The sequence below is a fragment of the Sminthopsis crassicaudata genome, chromosome 2, assembly GCF_048593235.1.
Source record: "Sminthopsis crassicaudata isolate SCR6 chromosome 2, ASM4859323v1, whole genome shotgun sequence".
In the NCBI taxonomy this organism is placed as follows: Eukaryota; Metazoa; Chordata; class Mammalia; order Dasyuromorphia; family Dasyuridae; genus Sminthopsis; species Sminthopsis crassicaudata.
In genome coordinates, this window is record NC_133618.1 from 275,086,620 (window position 1) to 275,112,200 (window position 25,581).

The 25,581-nt window shown below is 37.2% G+C and overlaps 2 protein-coding genes across 2 annotated transcripts in view; one reads left to right on the forward strand and one right to left on the reverse strand.

The window, feature by feature from the left end:
• Nucleotides 1–5,852: 5,852 nt before the first annotated feature.
• Nucleotides 5,853–24,003, forward strand: EIF3J (eukaryotic translation initiation factor 3 subunit J). Its single transcript, XM_074289508.1, has 8 exons — nt 5,853–6,167; nt 6,279–6,376; nt 16,889–16,943; nt 17,401–17,492; nt 18,409–18,523; nt 21,443–21,604; nt 22,288–22,361; nt 22,918–24,003. Exons 1-8 carry the CDS (start codon nt 6,134–6,136, stop codon nt 23,047–23,049), a joined length of 762 nt encoding a protein of 253 aa, XP_074145609.1. The 5' UTR covers nt 5,853–6,133; the 3' UTR covers nt 23,050–24,003.
• Nucleotides 23,002–25,581, reverse strand: part of SPG11 (SPG11 vesicle trafficking associated, spatacsin) — an 83,671-nt gene continuing 81,091 nt past the window's right edge. Inside the window, exon 40 of the mRNA XM_074289507.1 lies at nt 23,002–25,518. Coding sequence (XP_074145608.1) covers nt 25,338–25,518 — 181 coding nt within the window. The 3' untranslated portion in view covers nt 23,002–25,337. The remainder of the gene's footprint in view (nt 25,519–25,581) is intronic.

The window sequence follows — 25,581 nt, forward strand, 5'->3', positions numbered from 1 at the left end:
GCAAATGTCAGGGACACACAGTTAATAGTACCAGTGGAGTTCAAGTATATATGAAGGAATAATTTTAAACCAAATAAAAAACTTAAATAACAATTTGGTTGGAAGGAGAGTTCAGGGGTCATTACACAGATGTGTACTCAATGATCAGTTTCTGCTATGTAGCACTAGACTGAGCAGGAAGGGACAGAAGATCCTAAAAAGATATCTAGCAGCAGGCAAAAAGACCTCCCTAATAATGGGAAGGCAGTGTCAGCAAAGCTCAATGTCTGTGGGAGAAGGGCAAGGATTTGATAAAATAGTTCTTGTATTAATATAGAGAGATGTAAAATAGAGTATAATATAATTAAATGGATTTAGAACAGATTAAAATTAATTGTTAAAGTTTCAACATCTATTTGGCAAATATCTAGAGAAGTTTCCCAGTAATGTGTGCTTGCCCCAGGCTGTTTAACATTTTTTTCATAGACTTGGGTAAAAAGTTCACTGAAGTTTTGTATAAAATAGATGGAAGGCATAGCCTATATACAGGATAACAGAATTGAGATCCAATAACATCTCAATAGGCTAAAGCAATGAGTGAATCTAATTAAATTATATTTAGTCAAAATAAATAAACCATTGGCTAATGTTTTTTTTAAAGAGAATAAAACCAAATCACTAGTATCAAAATGAAAAGGGTGAATAATTTTAAGTTTGTACAAATAAAACCAATGTAGCCAAGACTAGAAGGAAAGCAGAAAACTGGGGGGAAATTTTTATAGATAATTTCTCAGAAAAAAAGGCTTTATATCTCAAACAAATTGAGTACTTTGTCAAAGTCTTAGAAGATGAGTCATTCTCCAATTGATAGTCAAAAGAACAAGCAGTTTTTTGAAGATATCAAAACTACATACTCATATGAAAAAATGCCCTAAATCATTATTGATTAGAAAAATCAAATTAAAACAATTTCAAGACATCATCTCCCATCTATGTCTGAAAAAGATCTGAGGGATTTTGTATATTTCAAATTTGTAATGAATCAGTTGAGTGATATAGCATCCAAAGAAGCTAATGAAATTTTGAGCTGTACTGAAAAGATTAATTTCTTTTTCAGGAGGAGGAAGTAATAGTTTTATTCAATATTCAATAGAATTGAACAGTCTTTTAAATGTAGTCTGGCTATACTCTGCCATAGCCAAACTACATCTAAAAGACTCTGTTCAATTCAGAGTGCTACAGTTGAACAAAAGCACTGATAATCTGGAGAGTATATTGTGGTTTAGTTGGGGTTCAATTGTCTGTAACCTGATTTACAGTTTTTTTGACAAAGATATTAAAATGGTTTTCCATCTCTTTCTCCAGTTCATTTTCCAGATGAAGAAACTGAAATAAAAGGGTTAAATGACTTGCCCAGGATCATATAGTTAGTAAGTATCTGAGGTCAGATTTAAACTCAGGTCTTCCTGACTGTCCAGTGCCCTATCCATTATGCCAACTAGGTGCCCAAAAACTATATAGGGCAGGATAAAGAGGGTGGCATAGGGTAAGGTAAAGAGGATGGTGAAAGGCCTTTAGTCCAAATCATATAAATTTTGGTTAAAAGAACTGGGAATGTTTGACAATAAAGGAGAACATGAAAGCTGTGTTCAAGGATGTAAAGGGAAATTTAAAGCACTTCATGGGAAATAAGGATGACACAATCTATTTAGCTTCATTGGAAAAAACCAAAAACACAAGATGAAAGGGAAATTTAGATCTGATGTCAGGAAAAACTTGTTCACAATTAGAGCTATCCAAAAGTGAAGTGGATTTGTATTAAAAGGGGTTGAATGACCAGATTGGTTATATTGGCATTCTATTCAAGTGTATCATTAGACTAGATGGCCATTCAGTTACCTTCTAAATCCAAAAATTCTTGATTTTTTGATCCAAGAATCTGTTAAAGTTCTCTGCCTAAAACCAAATAGCTAATAATTTCATAATATATTAATTTAATTACCATCTATGTGCAGATGATTCCTAAATTTACATTTCTGGGAGTCTCTCTAGTCTCCTCTTACTATCTTCTGAGTGTGAGTTTTGTATCTTCATCTACCTACTAGACACTTCCTACTGGATTTCCATAGACATCACAAAAACGATGTCCAAAATAGAATTCATTATCTTTTCCCAAAAACCCATCCCATCCCTCTACTGAAATTCTCTTTCTGCTGATTGTATCACCAATTATTCATCCAGTCAATGAGTTTCACAATCATAGAATTATTCTCAATTTGTAACTGTTCTTTACCCCATAATTAATTTCCAAGTTTTAATTCATTATACTTTTACATCTCCCTTAACCCTCTCTTTTTCTCTGATATTAGACAAACCACTCTAGTTCAGGTCAACATCAGGGTCTTATTTGAACTATTACAACATCGAGGTCCTAATATCTTGATTCAGGTTTCTCCTCTCCAATCTATCCTCTACACAACTGTCACAGTAATAGTCCTAAAGCATAGGTGTAACCATAACATTTCCTTGCCAAGAAGCTCCAGTGGGCTTCCTATTTATTATTACCTCTAGGATAAAGTATGCACTCACAAGTTTGGCATTTAATATCCTTCACTCTCTGGCTCAGCCTATCTTTCTAGACTAATTGTAATAAATTCCCTTTCATCTATGGTTTAGCCAAACTAGTCTCCTCTTACTGTTCAGTCCATCTCTTGTTTAAAATTTGTAAAAAAAAAACAAAAAACAAAACAAAACATAAAAGATTTGGCATAATACCTACCACACGGGTGCTATATAACTACATAATTATTTCCTGTCCTTTGTTTCTCTTACTTTGCATAAATTGTCTCCCTAGACTAAAATACACTCCCTCTTCGCCTCTATCTCTTAAAATCTTTACCTTCCTTGAAAAAGTTTAAGTGCTATTTTCCACGAGAGGCCCATCTTGATATTTTCCTTTCCCTCCCCTAAAGAAATAACCTTGTATTTATTTTATGAAAAGGATTTAGTAATATGTATGCCTATGGTTTCTTTGCTCTTTTGAGTGCAGAGATTGTTTCATTTTTGGTGTGTGGTTGCAAGTATTATCTCCATTTTAAGTTGAGAAAACTAAGGCTAAATGATATGCCTACAATTTTAACCCTGAAGCATAATTCCAACACAGCTCTCCAACTTCAACTCATTCTAGACTCTAGACTAAGCTACATTTTACCAGATTGCTTGCATTGATTTCTGTAATATAAGTTAACCCAAACTGTAAGGGAAAAAGTTAAATTTTCTCTATTATGTTATTCCAAAACAGCTGCACATAATTTTCAGGGGCTTTTAGTTTAGTACATCTGCCTATCTTATTATTAGAAATCAATTATCAAAATTTATAAATACCTGCCAGCCCTCCCCCAATAGTGATCTGCCAATAGCATTGCTTTATATCTGTTAGGAAAAAAATTCATGACACCATTTTTTAGATACTTGGGTCATACAGTATTTGGTCTACTTAAGATACATGTTAATTAAAGAAAGAGTATGTGTCAAAGGTGTTTTGAATAAGGATGATTTTGTATCTAACTATTGCAAATTTATCCAACAAAGAACTACAGTGGAAGACAAGCATTGCTTTTAAAAAACTTGTGATCTAGTCAAGGATACATAGTATTCATACACTGACCCGGAAAAGATAGAAACTTTTAAAATCATTGTATAAATAAATGAAAATGAACAAACGTAGGTTTCTCGATTTCATGTCTGGAAACTGAAATACCCTGAAGGTGGATACAGGCTAGAACTGTAATAGGCAGGAGGTAGCAGGGAATCCCTGTATAAGACAAATTACTAAATTCTATTACAGATAATGAATGCGACAGTATATTCAATCTCCAGACTGTCAATTTCTATTTTTCTCCACAGTTTTGATACCACAGGACCTTTTTGTACATTGGTTAACTAAACTAGAGGTGCTGTTTGGGCATCAGGTGGAAGGCTGTAAGGAAAAAAAGAGCTCGGCATTTGGAATCTGAGGACTTAAATTGAATGCTGACCTTATCCCATCAACCTCAGCCTCCGTTTTCTTCCTTGTAAAATGAAGGGGTAGGACTGGATAGTCTCCGAGGTCTCTTTCAGTTAGAGACCTACTACAAGGAGTTGAGAAGACTTGGGTTTTCTTCTCCGTCCCCCCTTCCCAACCCCAGTTGTAAGACTTAGGATAGACACGTCGCTTCCTCTCTCGAGGCCTCAGTTTCCTCCTCTGTAAAAGGTGAAGGGGCCAGGCAGCGCGCTCCGAGGATTCCAATTTATGACTCTGCGCGGGTCCCCATTGTGACTGCGCTCCGGACCCCGCAGGAGAGCCGGCGGAGCCTTGGCCGGACTCAGGACCGGCGCCTTTCGCCCGGGAGCAGCACAGGGGCCGGGCCCGAGCGGCGCCGATGCTCCTGCCACCCCTTCTTTGCTTCGATTTACCTCTGGAGAAAAGGAGTGCTCTCTCTCTATTCCCGCCTGGAATCGGTGGGAAGGACGCGAGTCTAGGAGCCAGGAGGAAGGTGAGGAACAAGAGGGAAGAGATGACTGGGAGTGAGGGGGCAGCCCTGGAGCTCAGAACATTCACACCTCCAGCCCCTTCGGCTGCTTTGGGCACTACGTGCGCATGAGCGAATGAATGCACGAAGGAGAGGATAGGGTCTGGGTGACGGGTGTGTGTGTGTGTGTGTGTGTGTGTGTGTGTGTGTGTGTGTGTGTGTGTGTGTGTGTAAGGCCAGAAAGTACCAGTGCTTTGTGTGCAAGCTTTGTGTGTATGTGTGTGTATGAGGTGTATTGTATTTGGGTGTACGAGCAAGGTGTTCGCTGGTGACATTTGTTCTATAAGTTTAAAAAAAGGGTGTGTATGGGTATGTGTGCGTGAGACCAAAGAGTTCCTTGCTGACACGTATGCGAAAATGTGTGTGTGTGTTTGTGTGTGTATGTGTAAAAGTATGTGGAGGATCTGGAAATTCTCTGGTGACCCAGGTTCGAGAAATGGCGTGTTAAAAGAGTGTGTAAGAGACAGAGGTCATTTTTCCTGAGGACTAAGCGTGTGGGAAAACGGGGGAGCAGTCAGGGTGACCGTGTGTGCCAGGGACCTCTCCTTGACAAGTGTGTGAGAAAGAGGTTTCCTAGAAAGAGGGATTGTGCGAGTGAGGAAGGGTCGCGTTTCCTAAAACAGAGTGTGTAAGGGGCGTCCCCTTGGAGGCGCGGGGGGGAAGGAAGGAGAGACAGAGAGACAGACCGATCCAGATACACAGAACTCAGACACAGAGAAAGACAGAGACAGAGACAACGAGACTGCAAGCGCTAGGTAGGCTAGCTTGTGGGGTATGGAGGTGGGTGTATATGATGCGACAGGCTTCCCAGTGACGACGTTGTGTGTGAAGTGGATGTCTGTTGGTCCTCCTTGACATGGCTCTGTAGGTGTATATGTGTATAGACGGGGTTGGGGTGGGGACGGAGATGGCATTCTTCCCGAGTAAGGCTGTGCGTGCGTATGGTGTTTCTCATGAAGAGGGAGCGTTTGAGAAAGAGAGATGTGTAAGGGACGTGAAAATGTGTTTATGGGGGTGTATTTCCTCCTTTGCAAAGGTTTGTCTGTGTGTGAGTGAGTGTGTATGTATGTGAACATGTTCTGGACAGAGACCAGAGGAGGTGTAAGAAAGCAGTGCTTCTCGTGCATGTGGTGCAAAAGTCATTCCTTGTGACTGTAAGAGTGCAAGAGGACGTTTCTCAAGCCTCCTGTGCGTGTGGAATAGATAAAGGGACGTTTCCAGTGACGTCTCTCCTCTTTCCCGGGCCCTCTCCCTATAGCATATTGGTCGGTTCAATCTCTTCGTCCACCTGGCCCACCTGAAGTCCCGCCACCTCCGCCTTCAGTTCCCGTGCGGCCTGGTTCCGCCCTCTCCCCGTGGCGTCAGGAGGGAGGCGGAGCTCAGTCCGGTCGGCGCGCCTAATTCCCGCGGCTTGTAAGGGGCGGAGCCTCGGGCGGGGTCTTGGGCCCGGGCCAGACGCTCCGCCGCCGTCCCGGCGTGCCCCGCGCTGGCCAGCGAGAAGCTTTTCGGTGACTCACCACCCGCCCTCTCGCGCTCTCCTTTCCTCTTCTCTCCCTCCCGCACTCACATACACCCGGCCCGAGATGGCGGCGGCGGCGGGGGACTCGGACTCCTGGGGTAAGGGGACGTGCTGAGTGGTGGAGGGCAGTGGGGGGAGGGGGTGCCTCAGTGTCCTTTGCCCGTACGCTATTAGTCCCTAACGTGGCTCTCTCTTCCTCCTTTCCATAGACGCGGACACGTTCTCGGTGGAGGAGCCGGTGCGGAAGGCGGGGGGCGCGGCCGGCGGGGACCGCTGGGAGGGCGAGGATGAAGATGACGACGTCAAGGTGGGTGCGAGGCCGGGCGGGACGGCGGGGGGAGGGGAGAGGTGTGTGGTGGAGGCCCAGACCCGGGCTACCGAGGAGCCCCGTCCCTTTGGGCCGTGGAGTTCCGCTCCCGGCCTGCTGGCAAGGCGGGCCGTCGTTTCCGGGTAGTGGCGCCTTTACCTCTCCAGGCCCCCATCTCGGGCTAGGGAGCGCCGTCCGGTCTGTCCTTTCCCCTCTCATTCCCGGACACCCCGGCCAGAAGCACGCGGCCGCGGCCTGCTTCTATCATCAGCCCTGGCGTCCGGGTCGGCGGCCTCCCGGCCCCATCTCTCCGAGTGCCCTTCACTTCGGCCTGGGGTGTCTGGCGCCCGCCCAGGGCCAGCGGAGGTGACCCACTCCCCATTCAGCCCGGCCCACACATCTGCTCCCGAATGGCTTTCTGGAAAGGGGCTTGGTTGGAAGGTTGAGGCCCGGGACATGTTCCATCTGGGAATCCCGGGGAACAGTCCTCACCTGGCCTTTTTTCTGCACACTCGCGGTCTGTGACTCACTTCTGGGTGTCTGAAGTTTCCAGTTCTGTCCTGTTGGTGCATAGTATTAGCAGCAGATTCTAAGGAGCAGCTGATGGGATCGATGAATTTACATATATGAAGACATTTTGGGAGGTTAGCTTTCCTCTCTTCCTAGACAATCCACTCACCAGTATTTAGAAACATTAAGATGAAAAAATACCCACTTTTCTGGTGAAGGAATTTAGCAATGAAATATACAAGCAGCTGGAAGAAGTAGTAAATGCTCCAAGTAATCCACACGAGCAACTAAAGAAATGGAGAATTGGCAGGAGGGTTTATTTATCACTACACATGAAAAATACAAAAAAAACCCAGATGGAATGAAGACATTTGCTATTTGGATATTGGAGTGTTGAAAAGGCAATGAGGATTTTTAAGTGAGGAAGATATATTTGAATTTCTTTTGTCTCTTCTCACCAGATGTGTGGTTTCTGAAAAGTGTGCCATTTTAATCATGAGGCCAGTCATGTGGTTTTAGGAAGCTATCCCAAGTATTTTATTTTGAAGCTTTTAATTCTTATGTCCAGAGTGGCAAGGATTTAAAACTTAACAAAGTTGGGGAATTCTTAAAATATTTTAGCAGATTTTTATATATGTATGAAATTGAAAGTTAAGTGTTTCCCCATTACCTCTCAGCAGACCTTAAAAATTGAAACATAATAAGCATACACTTGATAAAGAACTCTCTGGCTTCTCTCTTTTTCAGTGTTCAGGTTCACTGTGGTGCACACATACACATATCCCCAAATGGCCAAGAACGCTTAAAAAAGATATTGTAAGATTTTTTTTTTTTTTACTGTTATTTAACTCTGCAATGTAGTAATGTAGAAAATTTTTAAGCAGTGAAAGTGAGGCAAGGTTAGCAAAGAGTTAAAAAAGAATTTTAAGAATGGTCAGAAGAATAATAAAGGTTAAAAATTGAAAAAATGAGAAGTAAACAAAATGATGCATGTCCTTGAACTAGCTTATTTTTCCCCAGAGTTGATACAGGACTTTAAAACCCACATGACTGTCATAGAAAAGCAGAGATAGAAAATATTGGACTTTCCAGTTAAACCTGCATTTAGAGCCTCCTGACTGGGCAAATCGTTCTCCTAAGACTCTTAAATTATAGATGGATCGCTGCGTTGGTGGAGGGAGTTTCCCACACTTACTGAAGAAATCATAGGCCTTTTTTTATGCAATGTTGAAATGACATTGGATTTTGTTGACCTTAGTAAAAGAAATGTCTTTGTATGCTAAATGCTTTTGACAACCTAATTCACAGAATTTGCCAAGCTCTCATTTAAGAGCATCTAGGACTTTTATGATCATAGTCCTTATATTATACACTCATTTATATTGGACTTTTTTTTACTCTGAAAATAATTGACACTCTGAAAAAATAAGGGTTATTGCTAATATTAAAGTAGAGTTGAAGACTGTTAGGTAATTGGTTCTGCTGGTAACCAGGGTTTTTTTTTTTTTTTTTTTTTAAGTATAATGTAAGTTTTTGACTAAGTGTATAAATGCTAAGTTGGTAGAGTAGAAAATTATAATCCTTAAAATATGGAAAACCTAACTTTTTGGTGAAATGGGCCTCTAAACCAACATCTGTAGTAAAACTGGAACTATTAATTGAAGAATTAGGGTTTAACAGTATAGATTTATGTGGGGTTTTAAGTGTTACTTTGTAACATCCTGAGAAAGGCAGCTTGGGGATTTGTAGGTAATATTCTCAGCTTTAACAGTAGACATTAAATTATATTAGTCTGGTCTTTTCTAAAACCTATTCTGCATATAACTGCCTGTAGACTTCTGTGGAATTCTGTCTCACTCACAAAGGGAAAGCTTGTGGTCCTTTTAACATTTATGCAAAATTTTTGGTGCATTGATGTCTGCCATCTGGGCTTTACTGGCCAGGAAGAAAAGATCATATTCCATCTTTTGATGGCAAGGGAGAAAAATGCAGGTTAACATGTGTCGTTGAGATTTGGTCAGTATTTCTGGGACTAGGTGGATGAGTAGGTTGGCTGATAGAGTGGGTGTATGATAGGATAGGTGCTTTATTCTGCCTTCTTAATCAGCAGATCTGCTGTCTATTGAGTAGTAGTAGGTTCCCCATCGTCTACCCTGCCCCAAGAAATTTGGTTTCCCACCATTAATTTAGGAAAACTTATCCTGTGTGTATAGAACCATCTCAAGCACTGTGCTTTTTTTCCTTAATAAGACTTAAAGTAATCATGAAGAATTGGATAAGATATTCTTTCTGGTTGTCTGTCTTAAACTCTTTTGCAAATCAAGAACCTTACTCCAATTAGCCTGTAATTTTAAAGTTGCTAGAATTAGAAAAATTTTAAAGGTTTTTAAAGTTTCTAAAGAAAATGGGGGGGGATGTGTTTCAGAGAAATGTGAGATTACCTAGAAATACTAGGGAAGGTTGGGCACTCTGCCAGGAGGCAGATAATTTTAAAGTATACTTTAGCCAAATTTCAAATTAAATTTTTATGGACCAGTATTTACCTATCACATTTTCAGTTCTGGCCTATTCAAACATTTCACTTGTATAATGTTCATTGACTTGATTTTTGTGAGAAATTTAGGCCATTGTAGAACACTATGCAGTCCTAGGGTCTAATATTATTAGCATTTTACATGTGGAAGGAGTTCCATACGTATTTGTTGAAATAATTACAAGTAGAGAATTTATTAAGGGAAATGCTCCTTTACCTCCTCCTGGTCAGCATAGTTATAAATAATTCTGAAAATATAAGTTCACAATAGGGAAAGCAACAGCATTTTGTTTTGAAGTGAAGATACTTATTTGGAATGGGGCTCGAAAAGTAACTAACCTGCATGCCCTTTGATCCAGTGATATATCTACTCAATTTATACCCTGAAAGAGATTAAAGAAAGGAAAAGGACTCTTATGTACAAAAAATATATCTTCACTTTTTGATGTGATAAGACTGGAAACTAAAAGGGGGGTAAGCCATCAATTGAATATGGCTGGATTAGATCATTGTATATAAACATAATGGAAAACTATTTTGCAGTAAGAAATGAAAAGGGGAGGTGGTTTCAGAGAAACCTGGAAAGACCTACATGAACTCTGCAGAGTGAATTAAGCAGAATCAGAAGAACAATTTATATGGTACATTATTGTAAAGACAAATAACCTTGATAGACCTAAGATTTTTTATTTGAATTCAGAGAACTAATAGGGAAGCATCCTAAACCTGAGAAAAAATGATGGATTCAAGAGGCCAAATGAGAGATAGATTTTTTTGGATGTGGACAAAGTGGGAATTTGTATTGTTTTACTATGTGTGTATTTGTTATAGAAGTTTTGTATTTTTCTATTGGAGAGGTGAACTGGAACGTAGAGAAAGTAAATACTTGTTCATTAAAATATAAAATTTTTTAAAAGAGAAAAAAGAAATCAAGTTGGGGTATCTAGATGGCAATGGATAGAGTATCAGCCCTGAAGTCAGGAGGACCTGAATTCAAATCTGCCTCAGACACTTAATATTTCTTAGCTGTGACCCTGGGCAAGTCACTTAACCCCAATTGGTTTAGCAAAAAAAAAAAAAAAGAAAAAGAAAGAAATCAAGTTTGTTAGAGGTCCAGGCTTGTCCTGACCCTTCCCTTCTAGAAGACTTCCTTCAGTATGATGGTTTTTTTAGTGCTTTTCAGGTTTAGCTTCATCTTGGGTCCCAGAGAAAAGAGGGCAGTTAAAATCGTGGTTACCCAAGTAAGAGCAAGAAAGAACATTCGTTTCAATTTTTAAAAATCCTTTCTTGTACCTGCTGACTTAAAAAGACAAAAAGAGTGATTGAATCTTATGTTCAGAATTGGAGAGCCAAATTGCCCCTCACCATCATCACTGTTCTTTCTTATCCTTTAAACAGACTTCAGGACAACTCTCCTAGGGTGAGTAGTGGTAGGTGATAGCTGTGCCTATTGATGGTGGATGATGTTATGACTTAAGCAGCAAATTTTGGACATACCACCAATACTATTTGTTTAAAAGGAATTGTTGGAGTAGAAAATATAGAAGCAGGTTATCTCAGTTGTTACACACTGTGGAATAATATAACCTGATAAAAAGCGGATAAAGTCTGAATTGACATAGAAGTGTAGAATATTAAATGGAGATAAGGCCCAGGGGATGAAATGAATTAGCTGCTGAGAAAGGAGCTGTGGTTTTCTAATACCCAATCCAGGTACTCATAGCCATAGTTGCCAAAGATTTATTAGAAAAATTGCCTCATTGATTGGTTAAAAAAAGAAAAATTGCCTCACTCCATTTACCCTCTATTCCCTTTTATCATGTCTGTATATATCCTCCTAGCTTTGTGCTTTCTTTGTGAGTAGTGAGTAAAGAATCTAGCTCCTTTCCCCTACACCCCCTCCCTTTTAAAAATTTTGAGTAGATAAAGCAAAAAATTGGAAACTGAGGAGATGTTCATCAACTAGAGAATGGCTGAATAAATTGTGGTATGTAACTATTTTTCTGTGGGAAATGATGAGAGCAGGATGCGCTCGGAAAAACTATTCTGTGAACTCAAGCAAAGTGAATGACTTTGTTTTTCTCAGCAATACAATGATCCATGCCTATTCTGAAGGACTTTTGATGAAAAATCCTATCTATACCCAGAGGAAGAACTGATTGAGACATTCTTTCTCCCATGTCACTTTTTTTTTTTTTTTTTTCCTTGAGGATTGTTTTTTAGAGTGGGGGGGATTTGTTTTCTTTTACAACATGACTTATATAGAAATGTTTTGTATAACTTCACATTTGCTTTCTTTAATGGAAGCTGAGGGTGGGGATAAGGGAGAAAATCTAGAATTCAAAGTTTTAAAAATAAATGTAAAAATTACTTTAAATGTAATTGGGAAATTAAAATATTAAATAAAAAATTTTTGAGTGGAACAGTGAGTTAAACAAGATGAGCAGTCATGGATAGATTTCAATCTGTGTCACAGATCTTGTTATCTTTCTCCAAAAACCTCCCCTGTTTGAACTCTCCTATTTCTGTCCAGGACATTGCCATCCTTATAGTTACCCAAGTTTGCAACCTCAGTGTTATTTTCTCACTTTCATTCACTCCATAAATCCAAATAGTTTCCAGATTTTGTTGTTTCTACATTCTGGCATCTCTCCTCTTTTTTTCCCCCCTGTTAAACAGCTATTGCCATACCACAACTGTATTATTTCAATGGCTTCCTAATTGATCTTTCCTGACTCCAATCAATATTCTACATACCTGCCAAAATGCAAGTCTGACTTGTCACACAATCTTTTTCCTACTTTGGAAACTCCATTGACTCCCTCTTTCTTCTGTGTTAAAATATAAATTCCTGGCATTTAAAACACTAGACAACCTCAGTTTAGACTTGGTATGTATTACTCTCCTTGCACTCACAGAGTACACTCTTGTGCACTTTGTACACAGTACAGCAAAACTGTTCTTGTAACTCACATGTAGATAAAATTCATATACTCAAATAGTTCTGTGATCTCATCCATTTGGAATTTTCTCCAGCAGTACAGATTCCATCCATGCTTGTCCATCCTTTGTGATTGTTACTTTTTTCTACCAAAACTTTGCCATAGAGTATCCACTCATTTGGTTGGAAGCTTTCTTCGTTTTTAGTATCACACAGGTTAAAGCACTGACTGTGCATCAGTAATCTTTTGCTCTTGTCACGTGATGATATCATTTTCTCTTCCTTTTATACATTTGCTTGATGATGTCCTTTTCTTTGGAGTACCTCATTAGTCATACTGTTGACCTGCTTATGCTCACCATGGGCCTCTTGTATGACATTCTTCAGTTTTTCAGAGGCAGTGCTGTTCTATGCATTACTTAAATAGCAGTGCCACTGATGAAATGCTGGTATGAGCCTTTGCTTTCATGGGAAGCTTGATGTTAGTAAAAGAACTTTGCAGTCTCCCAAAAGCTCTCCAGCCCAAGTTCTTTAAAATGTTTTTTTAAGGTGCGTGTTGAAATCTGGGCAGTAGACATATGTTGTCTACTTGTGGTTGGACAGCTGATCTCTTTCAAGGATTTTGCAGGATTCCAGGGCTTTGCATAATCATCATAATTTCATCCTCAAATACTAACATCTGAAGGACTTTATCAAAAGGGAATTCTTCCTAATCCTGGACTCTCTGCTGGATCTCTTCCAAACCAGTGGCAAATAAGTTTAATGAACACACATTTCTGTTTTATACCTTGTGTAATGTTGTAGTATCAGAAGTACATTAAACAGGATTATTTCTTTTGTTAAGAGGTCTTCTAAAAGATGAAGAGAACTTGCTTTTTTTAAATGTGGGAGTTGATCCCTGAACCAGGTGTCTGTGTATAACAAACCCTTGACTTATCAGATCTAAGATCAGCATTTGTTTAAAAAAAACAAAACAAACCAAAAACCTTACTTAACTATTGAAAATTTTAAAAATGGACAACAGTAATACTAATATTGACCTGTAATAATTTCATCCAGAAGTTAAACCAATATTAAGTTAATTATTACAAGAAGACCAAGTCAAGAAAGTGCTTTAGACAGCCAAACATCTGACTTTTGCCTATTAGTAACTGATGATTATCAAAAGCAAATTGGATTAGAATATAAACTCATGTACAAGAGTTTATGAAGAATTAAAAGTTATAGCATTATTATCTCAAAACAGAAGCATGGAGAGTTTAAAAAAAAAAACCCAGCTTAATAAAGTGTGACAGGATATTCAACTAAGCAAAAACATTCCATGAACTTTCAAGACTAAACATGGAAGGATGACTACAAATGGAAAATGGAAAAGATTTGCAAAAGCTTTTGCTTTAAACTTTTCTCCATCAAAAAAAAGTGTAACCATCTTACTAGAACCCTAATATTATAGTACTTGAAGTGCTTATAGAGGGGATAGAAATTAGATTATATCAATAAAGAGAGATCCATGCTAGAGACATTAACATTTGTGAGGACATAGAAGGACTGAGGCACCAGAAGGAGGGGGACATACCATCTGTACTGTCTGTGCTGTTCAGTGGGTACTTCCAATCTTAAAATCTGGAAAATAGAAATTACAATTTAACATTTAAATAAAAGGAGCAGAAATGTGCCAATAAGGTTTCCGATTCATGAACCATTTTCTGCCTTACTATAAAACTTAAAAACACTGTATGGGGTAGAGGAGTTGTAACTAGAGAGTGCATAGTGAAGCCAGGGGATCTTCAATAAAATGTGGGTGTCCAGTTAAGCTTCAGAAGAGACATCATGGACTTGTTTGCAGTGATCCTTCAATAAGAACTTTATAAGGTTTAGTGGCTATTCAGAATTTGAGTTATTTAAGGTGTTGGAGAACTTTACTTTTGGATGGGTGTCTTTTGATTCATGCATAAATTGGATTTAAGTGAGGCAGGGTTGCATGAAGTTGTCGGCCTCACTTTCTCTTCCAGAGCCATCACTGTCCAGTTGGTAGAACTAAGACAAGATGACTGGTAGTGACTTGAGATGCAATGGATGACCTTGGTGTCTTTGATGCTTATATCTAAGTGCTCCACAACACCTGATTCATATCTTGGAAATAAAATTGTTGCCATCCACTCATTCCACCAGGGGAAGTCTTTACATGATTAGGCGTAGACATCTCCCTAATTCACCATAAAGTTTGGGACCCATATGGCCTCTGTGCTTGCTACATCTTGGAACCTCAGGTGGACATCGGAGATGGAAAACAGCCTTGTAAAAGGCTCATCAGCCCTCACCCCAGAGGTATTAGTTTTCCCCAAACACATCCTATGCCCTTGGATTAATGTAATATATAGAAAATTATGTTAGCAACCCTTAGAGGTAAATGTAACTTCTTCATATTGACATTGCCTAAATTCATTGTATGATTTGTTTAGCTAAGTTGTTTTTGGTCTCATGGATACTAGTTTGGGCCCTTGAGAAGCTGAAGTTACCACAAAGTGGGTGATATAAAGGTGGAATGTTGTGGGTAGTTTAAATAATGGTCAAGTAGTTTGCTTTGAAATCTGTCAAAACTAGACTTTTTGTGACAAAGTATAAAACTAGACCTCTAAATTGAGCACACCACAATTGAATGGCATCCACTCATAATCAGACTATTTGATCATCCAACTCTCGCTTTGAAAAAGGAGTTCCTCTTGTTTGGCTTGTTTTCCAAGAATGCATTTAGATTTTTAGTTGTCTTATAAAACAAGCTTAATGTCATACTTGCAGCATATTGCTTGTTTAAGCCTTTACCAGTAATTACCCTTGTCTTTTTACACTGGCTAATTGTACCTTCCATTCCTTGTCCTTCACCTTCCTTAACTTTATTAGATTTATCATTGTTTGCTCAGCTTGAAAGTTGGTCATTTACAGACTTGCCTACTTTGTAGTTAGTCAATAAACATTAAAGCAGCTGAGACTAATGCACAAAAGAAAATCTGTCCTCAAGAAGCATAGGATCTACTGGGGAAAGAGAAAAGATGGATAGCATGATAAAAAATCAAAGCAGTAGAGGAATAAAATCAGCTGAGACAAGGGGGTAAGAAATAGGTTTTTGGAGTTCTTGTCTCTGGGGCAGAGGATACTGATGATGCCTGTGTTTACTTTTTTCAATGATAAGCTTTCTGGGAATATGCTGGGAGTCAAAAGGAGGGTAGCCAGGTAGGAGATGAAATGTCTATGTTGTTCAGTTGTTTTATTTATGACCTGGAATCTAGAACTTCCCTGAGTTCAAATCTGGCCTTAGAAACTTTCAAGCTGTGTGATTCTGGGCAAGTAACTGCATTTGCCTCCATTTCCTCATCTATAAAATGAGCTTGAGAAAGAAATGGCAAACTACTCCAGTATCCCTGTGAAGAAAATGGCAAATGAGATCACAGGTTGGATACAATTTTAAAATGTCTTAACAAGCTTAGTTGCTCTTTCTTCTGTTGCTAACTGCCCCCTAAATGGAGATTTAGAAATACAAGGCTTCACTGGTCAGTTCTGATGAAATTTGTACCAAGGCTGATTAGATATCTTCTTGGATGATGCTATTATATCCCAGTGATGAGATTACTAGAAGTACATGGCTCTATTCTTCAATTAGAGGGTACTGATGGAGGTGTGAGAACTAAGGCTTGATTAGATTTATTCTTGGATAATATTTCTCAAAAATGGTATTGCTGGGGACAAGTTGGAAGAATCAGAAGTCCAGCTGGGGGGGTGGTACAAAGCAAGGAAATAGATGGTATAAACTAATAGTTGTTCTTCAAGCTCTCTGTAGCAGGTTTTTTTCTCCTAATTCTGTCAGATAATGATGCTATTTTTAGTTCTAGGCTTGCTTAGTGACTATCCTGGGACTGGAAGTGACAGATTCAAAGAGCCCTTCCAATATCCTATTTATGTTTAGGAGTGTTTTTTAAATAATGAATAGCTTTTGGCATTATAGTATGACCTTAAATACTACCACAAGCTCAAATTAAGTATTTATTTTTAAATAGGTTAAAAGTTTGAAGAATATAACCTTTTTTATCAAATTATATTATATAAAATGTCTCTCTTCTCTCCCCCCCCCACCTTGAGAGTTGCTGTAGCCAAAAAATATTGCCACCAGCTGACCAACTTGGTGAAGTTTTCTCTGAACTTATTGAAACTGCACATATCCAGCCTCTAAAATATTTTGAATAAATGATCATTGCTTAGTATTTGGAAATGACTTCTTTAAGGAAGGGGATGTGTATGTGATTTGGTATAATGGAATTTGGTCCAGTCGGCTGTATAAATGTCAGGTTTTTTTTTTTTTTTTTTAATGGGATGAAAAGTTCATAATTGATTTTCAGAATTTTTAGGGATAGGCAAGTTGTTTGGGTTCTTAAGATTTAATACCTATTGAATCAATTCAAGAGACATTGTTAACTTTGGTTTGATTGTCATGTCATAGCTTAATAATTCAGCTAATGGAGGTTTTTCTCTTTAGGAAAACTGGGATGATGATGATGAAGAAAAAAAAGAGGAGACAGAGGTAAAACCAGGTGAGCCATTGGGGCTCCCTTCCATTCTTGGTGAGGTGTCTTGGTGATCTTCCAGTGTTTACTGACTTTGTAATAAAAAGTACTCAATTGAAAACCTTAAAATCTAAAAATATAAACAACAGCCACTTCTTGGAGCGCGCTGCCGCCTCCTCCCCTCCCCCCCCCCTCCATCTCCTCACCATTCTTTCTTGCTAATAATCTCATCTTCTCCAAATGCTTGATGTTTGATTCTTTCAGAAAAACAAGTTTGTTGTTGTTGTTTTTTTTTTTTTTTTTCCCCCACATTTTCATTTAATATAAATTCATCCTTAGGGCCTGGAGAGGGTTTTAGGCTCTTGATTTTGAATAGTGCCCAGTGTGGGTGAAAATAATGAAAATTATGGTATTTATAATACTATAGTATACATTTCTAAAACTTAAGAATTGTCTGATTATAAAAGCTTTGTGTTGTTTTTAGAAACAAAAGTTTCAGAAAAGAAGAAAATAGCAGAGAAAATCAAAGAGAAAGAACGGCAACAGAAGAAAAGACAAGAAGAAATTAAGAAAAGGGTAAGTCCTGGTATTATAGAACAAAATTTTTCCTATCATTTCAAATGTCTACTGAATTAAGGAAAACAAAGAGCCCTTTATTTGAAGTTGATCTTTTAGATAGTAGATTTGCTTGAACTCAGTTATCAGTTCTGGAAAAACACAGAATCAAACATTTAAACCTGTTACAGACCTTTTGGAAAAGTCATGACTAACTATTCAGTGGTCTCTGCCATCATTGTCTGTAGTTCTAGCATTTACTGTTCATTATCTACATTGTGCTTGCTGAGTGGAATGTGAAAGGCACCCATTTCTGTGATGAATGTACATTGATGTAGCTATTCTTTGGTCATTATGCAAAAGCATTTCTAAAATATTTCTAGCACTATCTCTATGTTAATGTAATAAGTAATGTAATAATGAAGAAAGTCATAACATCTCATCATTGAGGTCAGAACCAACTTATTGTGATATTTTATGTCATCTCTATCACAGTACATGCTGAAGGAACTTTTAATCTGATTGTACTGTTAAATTAGGATGAGATACTCTTACCTCTTAAAAGTAGCTCAGAATCCCTAGCAGGTGTTGTGGAATCATTATTTGTCCCTCTTTCTTTGTAGGTACCCCCCCACACACACACACACTTCATATCGATTACAACTATATGTCTCCATAAATACCTTTTATATTCCACTCAGTTAGACAGGCCCACTCGGTGGCATAACTGAATATCATTAAATTATTAAATATTCAGATTTTCTAATTTATTTTAGTTGCCTATGGCTTGTTGCTTTGCTCCATTAGCAACAAAATGTTGCAATTGTGTTTCTAGGACACTTTTCTGAATTGAAGAGTTGTAAACCATAGATGCATAGATATCCATGGATGATATGAACTCTTTGAAATAATACTTTCACATCTGTCTGCATCATAGTTGGAAGAGCCTGAAGAATCTAAAGAGCTTACACCAGAAGAACAATTAGCAGATAAACTACGGCTAAAGAAATTGCAGGAAGAGGCAGACCTTGAATTAGCAAAAGAAACCTTTGGTAAGCTGGTGGCATATATCTACATGTTATCAGACTAGATATAATGCTAGGGAAAACAAGTAACGTTTACATAGTGATATATGGAAGCAATCCTTTCTTTGGGCACTTGAAACTAATTTATTTAAATATTAGCTAAAGGTTGAGCCTACTTTTTGAGATCTCTTAGATTTAGTGCTCTAGTTTCAAATTAATTGTGTACCAAATGAAAGAAGTAAAAAGGATTGAAATGTAGTGATTTGTGTGCTTTGATCTCATTTTTGTATACTTGTTTTAAAATTGCAGATATATGAAATGGAAGGTGTGTAGATTAAAGTCTTAAATATTTAGCTGTCAACAAGCCTGTTCTGTTGTGTTTTCTGGGAAAGAAAAATACATGAAAATCCATTAGTTCAGGAAATTTATCTCTGACCCATTTCTGTTACTAATTCTGCTTACTCCTTTTGCTAACCATGCTTTTTTTTGGTAGGGGAAGATAAATATTCAAATCCATATGGCACGGGTGTGACTGGTCATAGTCCAGGAACCTATAGAAGAATTGCTCCCTATATTCCTTTGTTGTAACAAACTGCATAGGAAATTGAAATATAGAAAGAATAAGATTAACAAACAGCTATAGAATCAGCTACTTCCCTTTTTTCTCACTTGTAGCTTGTGGGCAGGTTTTCACCACCTGTATGCCTAGTTTAAGCAGTTCATTTGATTATATGAGAATATATTATCTCTTCAGGCTTAATATTTCTAAAAATGAAGTCATTTTCCTCTTGAAAACTTCCCTTTGAACTTTTGAGTTTCTGCTAATGATTTCCACCAAATCACTGTGGCCCAAAATAAAGGAATCATCTTTTAGTCCCTTCTCTTTCACCTTCTATAGATAATCAGTTGGGAAATTCTTTTATGTCTCTCTTATATATCACTGCTTTTTTCAATTTGATTCTGAATTTAGCTTTCCATTCTTAATTCATATTTTTCTTCTTCAAACATTTTTATCCAAACTAGACCTAATATCCTAATCACATCCCTTCCTAATCTCTACCTGTTGAAACTTTTAAGAATTTGACCGGTCTTGATAATAGAAGAATTGTTCAGAGATGTTCCTCTGTGAAACTCTTATCACATACAAATTATCGTAAAACAAAATGAATTTTCTTACTACCCCCTCTTATTAAATTATAAAAGTTGTTCATTTTTGTCTCTATAGATAGTACTTATTAATAAATGGTTGCTGAATTGACTAGCTGAGTTAATGTGGAATTTCACACCATAAGTGTGGGATGAGGTACATTATTAGGATTCTTGTTACTCTTAATATCTCTCCTTCCCACTCCCTTTTTATATCTGTTCTTTAAGATTTGTTAGTTGGAGGCTAGCAGTGATTGGATTTTGAATCAAGTTGAGAAGTGAAATCTAGGTTTGTGATTAAATTCTATAACTGGCATTCAACTACCTTTACTTCTCTTTCTCATAGCCTTAGTTTTTTTTTTTTTTCTTTGTAAAATAAAGGGATGAAATAAATGAGCTGTGTGAGTGTTAACCTTTCAATTATTGACTCTCATAACACCATGAATTTTGCAAAGGGTGTTGATGAGCCAGTCACTGATCTCTTTTCCATAGAAAATGCTTCATTAAGTAATAATTTAAACTGAATTGTTATGGATATTCTTGTAAACCAGGGGTGTCAAAACTCCAATAGAAATGGAGACTAGTAAGCCATACTAAAGATCCCTGTGGGCTGCATACTGACTTAAGAGTTTTCTAACATATTCAACATGTATTGGATTGCTAACTCTCTAGGGAGAGGGGATGGGAAGAAGAGAAGAAGAAAAATTTGGAATACAAGGATTTGCAAGAGTGAATGTTAAACTATCTTTGCATATATTTTAATAATAAATTATTTAAAATAAGAAAAAGAACACTCCACTTTAGTATTGTCTATGTTGTTGATTTTTTATTTTGTTAAAAAGATTTCCCAATTACATTTTAATCTGTTTCAGGACACAACTAGGCTTCATTTGACACCTCTACTATAAATCATGGTGTGGGTGGCAGCTTTAAAACGCCATCTAATTACAGGGGTACAGCATTGTTTTACATAGAGGCTTGAGGAATACTGCATTTTTGTGTTTTAAAGTGATTGCTAATATGTTGGGGTTTTGGGTTTTTTTTTTTTTTTTTTTTTTTGAGGGGGTGGGGTACAGGTAAAAGGCAAAAAAAAAAAAAAAAAAGTCCACACTAAGTATGGTGTTTTAGGGAGGCATGGGGAGGTATAGTAGGAAAAAACCATTTAGTACAGTAGTCAGACATTTACCATTTACCACTGTCATTTTAAAATTGCAATTTTTGTGAAAGCTTTTTAAATGTTCGCTTACAATAATGATTACAAATTATGTCATTTCATACATTCTTAATTTTAAATAAATAAAATGATAGTCTTCACTTCTGCCTCCCATTTTTTTTTTAACTTGTTTAGCTTTTAGAAAAAGTAATATTTGTTTTCAGAGAACAGGCAAAAAAGATCTTGCCTTAATTTTTTTTTTTTTTTGAAACCTATTACCTAAGAACTGATAAATAGAAGAATATATAACATAATTTTACATATTACTATTTGTGTTCCATGGTAGCCATCACTAGGGCAAGGGGAAGGAAGGAAAAAAAGAAATTCATAATTTCATTGTATATATGAAAGGAAGAGCAATTCTGCATTTTCATGTTGTCATCTTTTTTATTGTACTTTTGTTATGGAAATGCTTCTTCCATAAATTAAAAAAAAAAATCTGCTTTAGCTCTACCTTTTTTATCTTGGGCTGTATGTACTCAGTCAATGTGAATAAACCTTTCCCTCTAATTTGGAGTTTATGCAACTGACAAGCTTTTTCTGACAGCTCCTCAAGTTGGCATTTTCACTGTTCTTTTCTCTTACAGGTGTTAATAACACAGTCTGTGGTATAGATGCCATGAACCCCTCTTCAAGAGATGACTTCACAGAATTTGGCAAGTTACTAAAAGATAAAATTACACAGTATGAAAAATCTCTATATTATGCCAGTTTCTTGGAAGCATTAGTTCGAGATGTGTGTATTTCATGTAAGTAACATCTTTGGCACATTAAAATGATTTTAATCAAACAGCAGTAGCATGAAAATATAGAAGTGATTTTGATGACTTAAAACTGACTTGGTTAGGGGATTATTTTGGGAATCTTATACAAACACACCCAGGAGCAACTGGTGGCTATATTTGTGACATGTTGTTGAGGCCAACTTGTTAGTAATGTTTTACAGTTGCTTCCTGAAAAGAAATTTAGGTGTCTGTCATAGTAGCTAATAAAATATTGTGCTTATTTTTTTATATAATTGTGCCTCTTGTGTTGATTTTTAGGAAGAAAGGAAAGTAATAAGATAAAATAAGTCATTGTTTTGGAAACAAACTTTTAGACACAAAACATTTGATCACTTTAGCTTAGGAAAGATGCAGACTTAGTTACTGAGCGTGGAAGACTTTCTCTAATGCTATTGGAAGAAGCCTCAAAGACAATCAGACTGAGATTTAGTTTCTGAGTCACATAATTTCTGTTCGTATCCAGTTTGATCTTGATAATTAAGCACTTTTCCCCTCAAACAATAGCAAAAGAAAATTCTTCTAACATTCAAGTTCTCAAATTGACCATATCCAAAAATGTATGTATCTTGTTCTGCCTAGCTTGACATTTCTTGTTCAGACCTTCAGTTTTGGGGGAAATTAAGTTTGTTTTCGTTTTTCTTTTTAAGTGGAAATTGATGATTTGAAAAAGATTACTAATTCATTGACAGTGCTATGCAGTGAAAAACAGAAACAAGAAAAGGTAAGTAAAATGATAGCTTTTTTTTTTTTTTTAAAGTACGGATTATAGCAGTTTTGAATTCTTACATGCTTAAAGATTTAAAAAACAGTTAAAAAATTTTATTTCCAGAAATAAAAACAGAAAGTCTTAAATTGGAAAGAGGCTCTCTATCAGTTTATTACCGTGGTATGGAGTCTATGTATATTGGTAAAAATTGGTTTACAGGTATGGCTGAGTCCGGTACTTTGGCCAGAAATTCCTTGTATGTTCAAATATCCTGATGGTATCTGTTTAACAGCTCTAAGCATCAAAACATAATGTAAATGCCTGCCTTCTGTTATAAATTGCACATATTTCAAGGGTCTTAATGAATAGAAATTGTCCAAATTTATGGCAGCTGGCATTCTTTTGTGAATTGGAATAGTTATGGGGTTTGAGTGTATTTTGTTAGGTAATTGTGGGTTTGTGACTCTTAAGTTTTTCCCCAGACATCTGGGGCATAGGTGGGTAGAAATTGCCTCTGAGTGAATTCTTATAAAACAAATACTTAGCTAATTGAATTCTCTCTCATCTTTAGCAAAACAAAGCCAAAAAGAAGAAGAAAGGTGTGGTTCCTGGAGGGGGATTAAAGGCTACAATGAAAGATGATCTTGCAGACTATGGTGGCTATGATGGAGGATATGTGCAAGACTTTGAAGACTTCATGTGACATTTCATCTTCTCCCCATTGTCTTCTTCTGTTGCCCACAGTCCCTTCAACATGTAGCACAACTTCCTTTCCTTTCAGTTCTGCCAAATGCTACAATCAAAAGTGCAGTATCTTTGTGCTGGTTTACTTAACCCCTTGACACTTAGGTGCTAATGCAATGGGGAACTAGGTTCTTGTTGCCAAGGGGTTAAAATCGGGAAACTCGGTTGCTACTAAATCACAGTAAAAGAAATCCTAATAATGTTGTCATTGTTGCTATCTGGTTCCAGGGCAGCAGAGTCACTAAATTGGAAACAATAGTTGCAACGTGACAAAAAAAAAAAGTGTAGTATTTACCAGCACCATTCAATAATACAGCCTTAACCATACCTCCTTGAACTACTTCATATCTTGTCAACAAAAGCAGTTTGCAACAAGGGCATGTGGGTGTGCACCTAGTATTAAAATTGCTTTGTCTTAAGGTAGAGCGTGAGGATTTTAAAATTACATTGCAAAGAAGACTGCTTATTTCAGAGTAAGGATACTGTGCCTCAAATGGCTACTAGTTTGACATTTTAAAAAAATTAAATGACCAAAAACTACCAACTTTGAAGCCGCAGAGGTAATGTCTCCATTATTGCATTTGACAAAATCCAACTTGAGGTATTTCGAGTGTATAAACAGTCTAGTTTATATTTACCGGAATATTTCTACTGATGCAGCTCTTAAGAGGGGGGGAAATTCTTGACCTGTTTTATTTGCCTGATTTAAAATGTCTGAGAAACAAAACCTTCTTTGTTCTCCTAGGCTGAAACAGAACAACTTTCACAGGGTTTTGGCATTTCCTTTCCTTACAAACATGCTTAGCAAACTGCAACAGTTACTATTACAGTTTGGTAAATTGTTATGTTAACAATTATGACATCTGCAATGTTTTATAAAGCAACTAATTTAATAAAATCACTATTGTGAGGACTTCATTTTGTGTGTGAACTCCCAGGAAACACTTAAGTGCCCTGATGCTGATGATTTTTCAACCTGAGTTTAACTTTTGATTGAAGAAAGTATATCAAGTGGAGAGGATGGAACAGATTTCTCTTCTGTAGTTAAAGAAGCCCAACAAAGATTTGTTTGCTGCTGCTTTACGAGGGGCTCAATTTTGTTATGGAATCAAGCCATTAATATGATATTAAAATTCTACAGTTGTGGGGTACTTGTTCATATTCTGACACGTTGGAGAATTTAAATGCCTAAATATTGTCTCTACTATTTTGTAAGAAGCATTCTTTCATGGAGCCCTTAAATTTGAAGCTCTCAGCAAGGATGAGCATGTCTTTGTGGGGATGATTTAAGTGTTTAAATGCCTAAGAACATTTATGATAGAAGCTTAATTTCTGTATTTTTTATAGCCATTGAAGCAAAGTGGTACTGAATTGAGTTTCACTGTAATACAGCTTTGTAAACAAGGGGTAGAACCCAAAAGTTCTGTTGTTTCTAGGTTTTATAATGTCACAGGAATAGAAAGTATCAGGAGGAATGTTTTTTTCATACTTGGCCTTTTTTCAAAATGTACTAGGAAGAGACCATAACAGTCCAGCTTCTAAGGCAAGGGTTTATAATTGTTTTTTTGTCATGGAACCCTATGGCCCTCTGGTGGAACTTAACATGGTTTTCTCAGAAAGTATCTACAAAGAAAACTTGAAATAAATAGTTATTAAATACTTTTGGTTATGAACTCCTCCTTAAAACTAGCTGAGCCAAGGACTTACCTTTGGTAAAATAGATATGAAGAAAACCATTGCCCATGCTTCTCCTAAGACATGGGGTGAGAGGATGCAGTAAATGGGAAGACATTCTAGTCTTTGCGGGGAAACTGTAATTTCCAATACAAGGTACAGATGGTTTTCAGCTGAATAAAATTTATTCACAGGTATGAAAACCTTTTGAACAGCAGACACAGATTCTTAATCAGTATTGTACCTTTTAAACATGGTTTGTGGGTCTTAGCATTAGATCCATTCTATAAAACATCCTCTGGTTCTTGGAAATAGTTTTTCCTAGATTCTGACAAAGATGCATACCTACCCAACTTGAACAATTTACCTTTAAATAAAAACTTAATTATTAGAAGTGTCTGTCTTATTAGTGAGATATATATATATATTTATATATATACATATATATATATAAATGACAGAAACTGTTCTGTGTTGACATACCAGGGCAGTTCCAGGTAAGCCACCTGTATCTGTAAAGAACCTGTTTCCATTACAGGCCTACTGCAAAACACAAACATTCTTGTCCTTGGTTTAACTTGCCAACATGTCATTCAGACAACATCCAGTCTGTGGCTCCTTGAGAAGCTTATTTACAACATCATAAAACTTGTGATCATATGCCAAATTATAATGCAGGTAGACATCTTCACAGTATGAGAGTAGCCTTTTCATGTTTTTTGTGACTGTCTCAGTTGGCTGCCGCTGTTTAAATCTAAAGAGAAAGAGTAACGTGTGTGTTTTCACAAATTCACAATCAAGAGAAAACTAGTTGTAT

Coding starts and splice junctions, on each gene's coding strand:
- EIF3J (XM_074289508.1), top strand. CDS start 6,134: ATGGCGGCGGCGGCGGGGGACTCGGACTCCTGGG. Junction 18,524..21,442: donor ATTAGCAAAAGAAACCTTTG/GTAAGCTGGTGG, acceptor TTTCTCTTACAG/GTGTTAATAACACAGTCTGT. Junction 22,362..22,917: donor AAAAACAGAAACAAGAAAAG/GTAAGTAAAATG, acceptor TCTCATCTTTAG/CAAAACAAAGCCAAAAAGAA.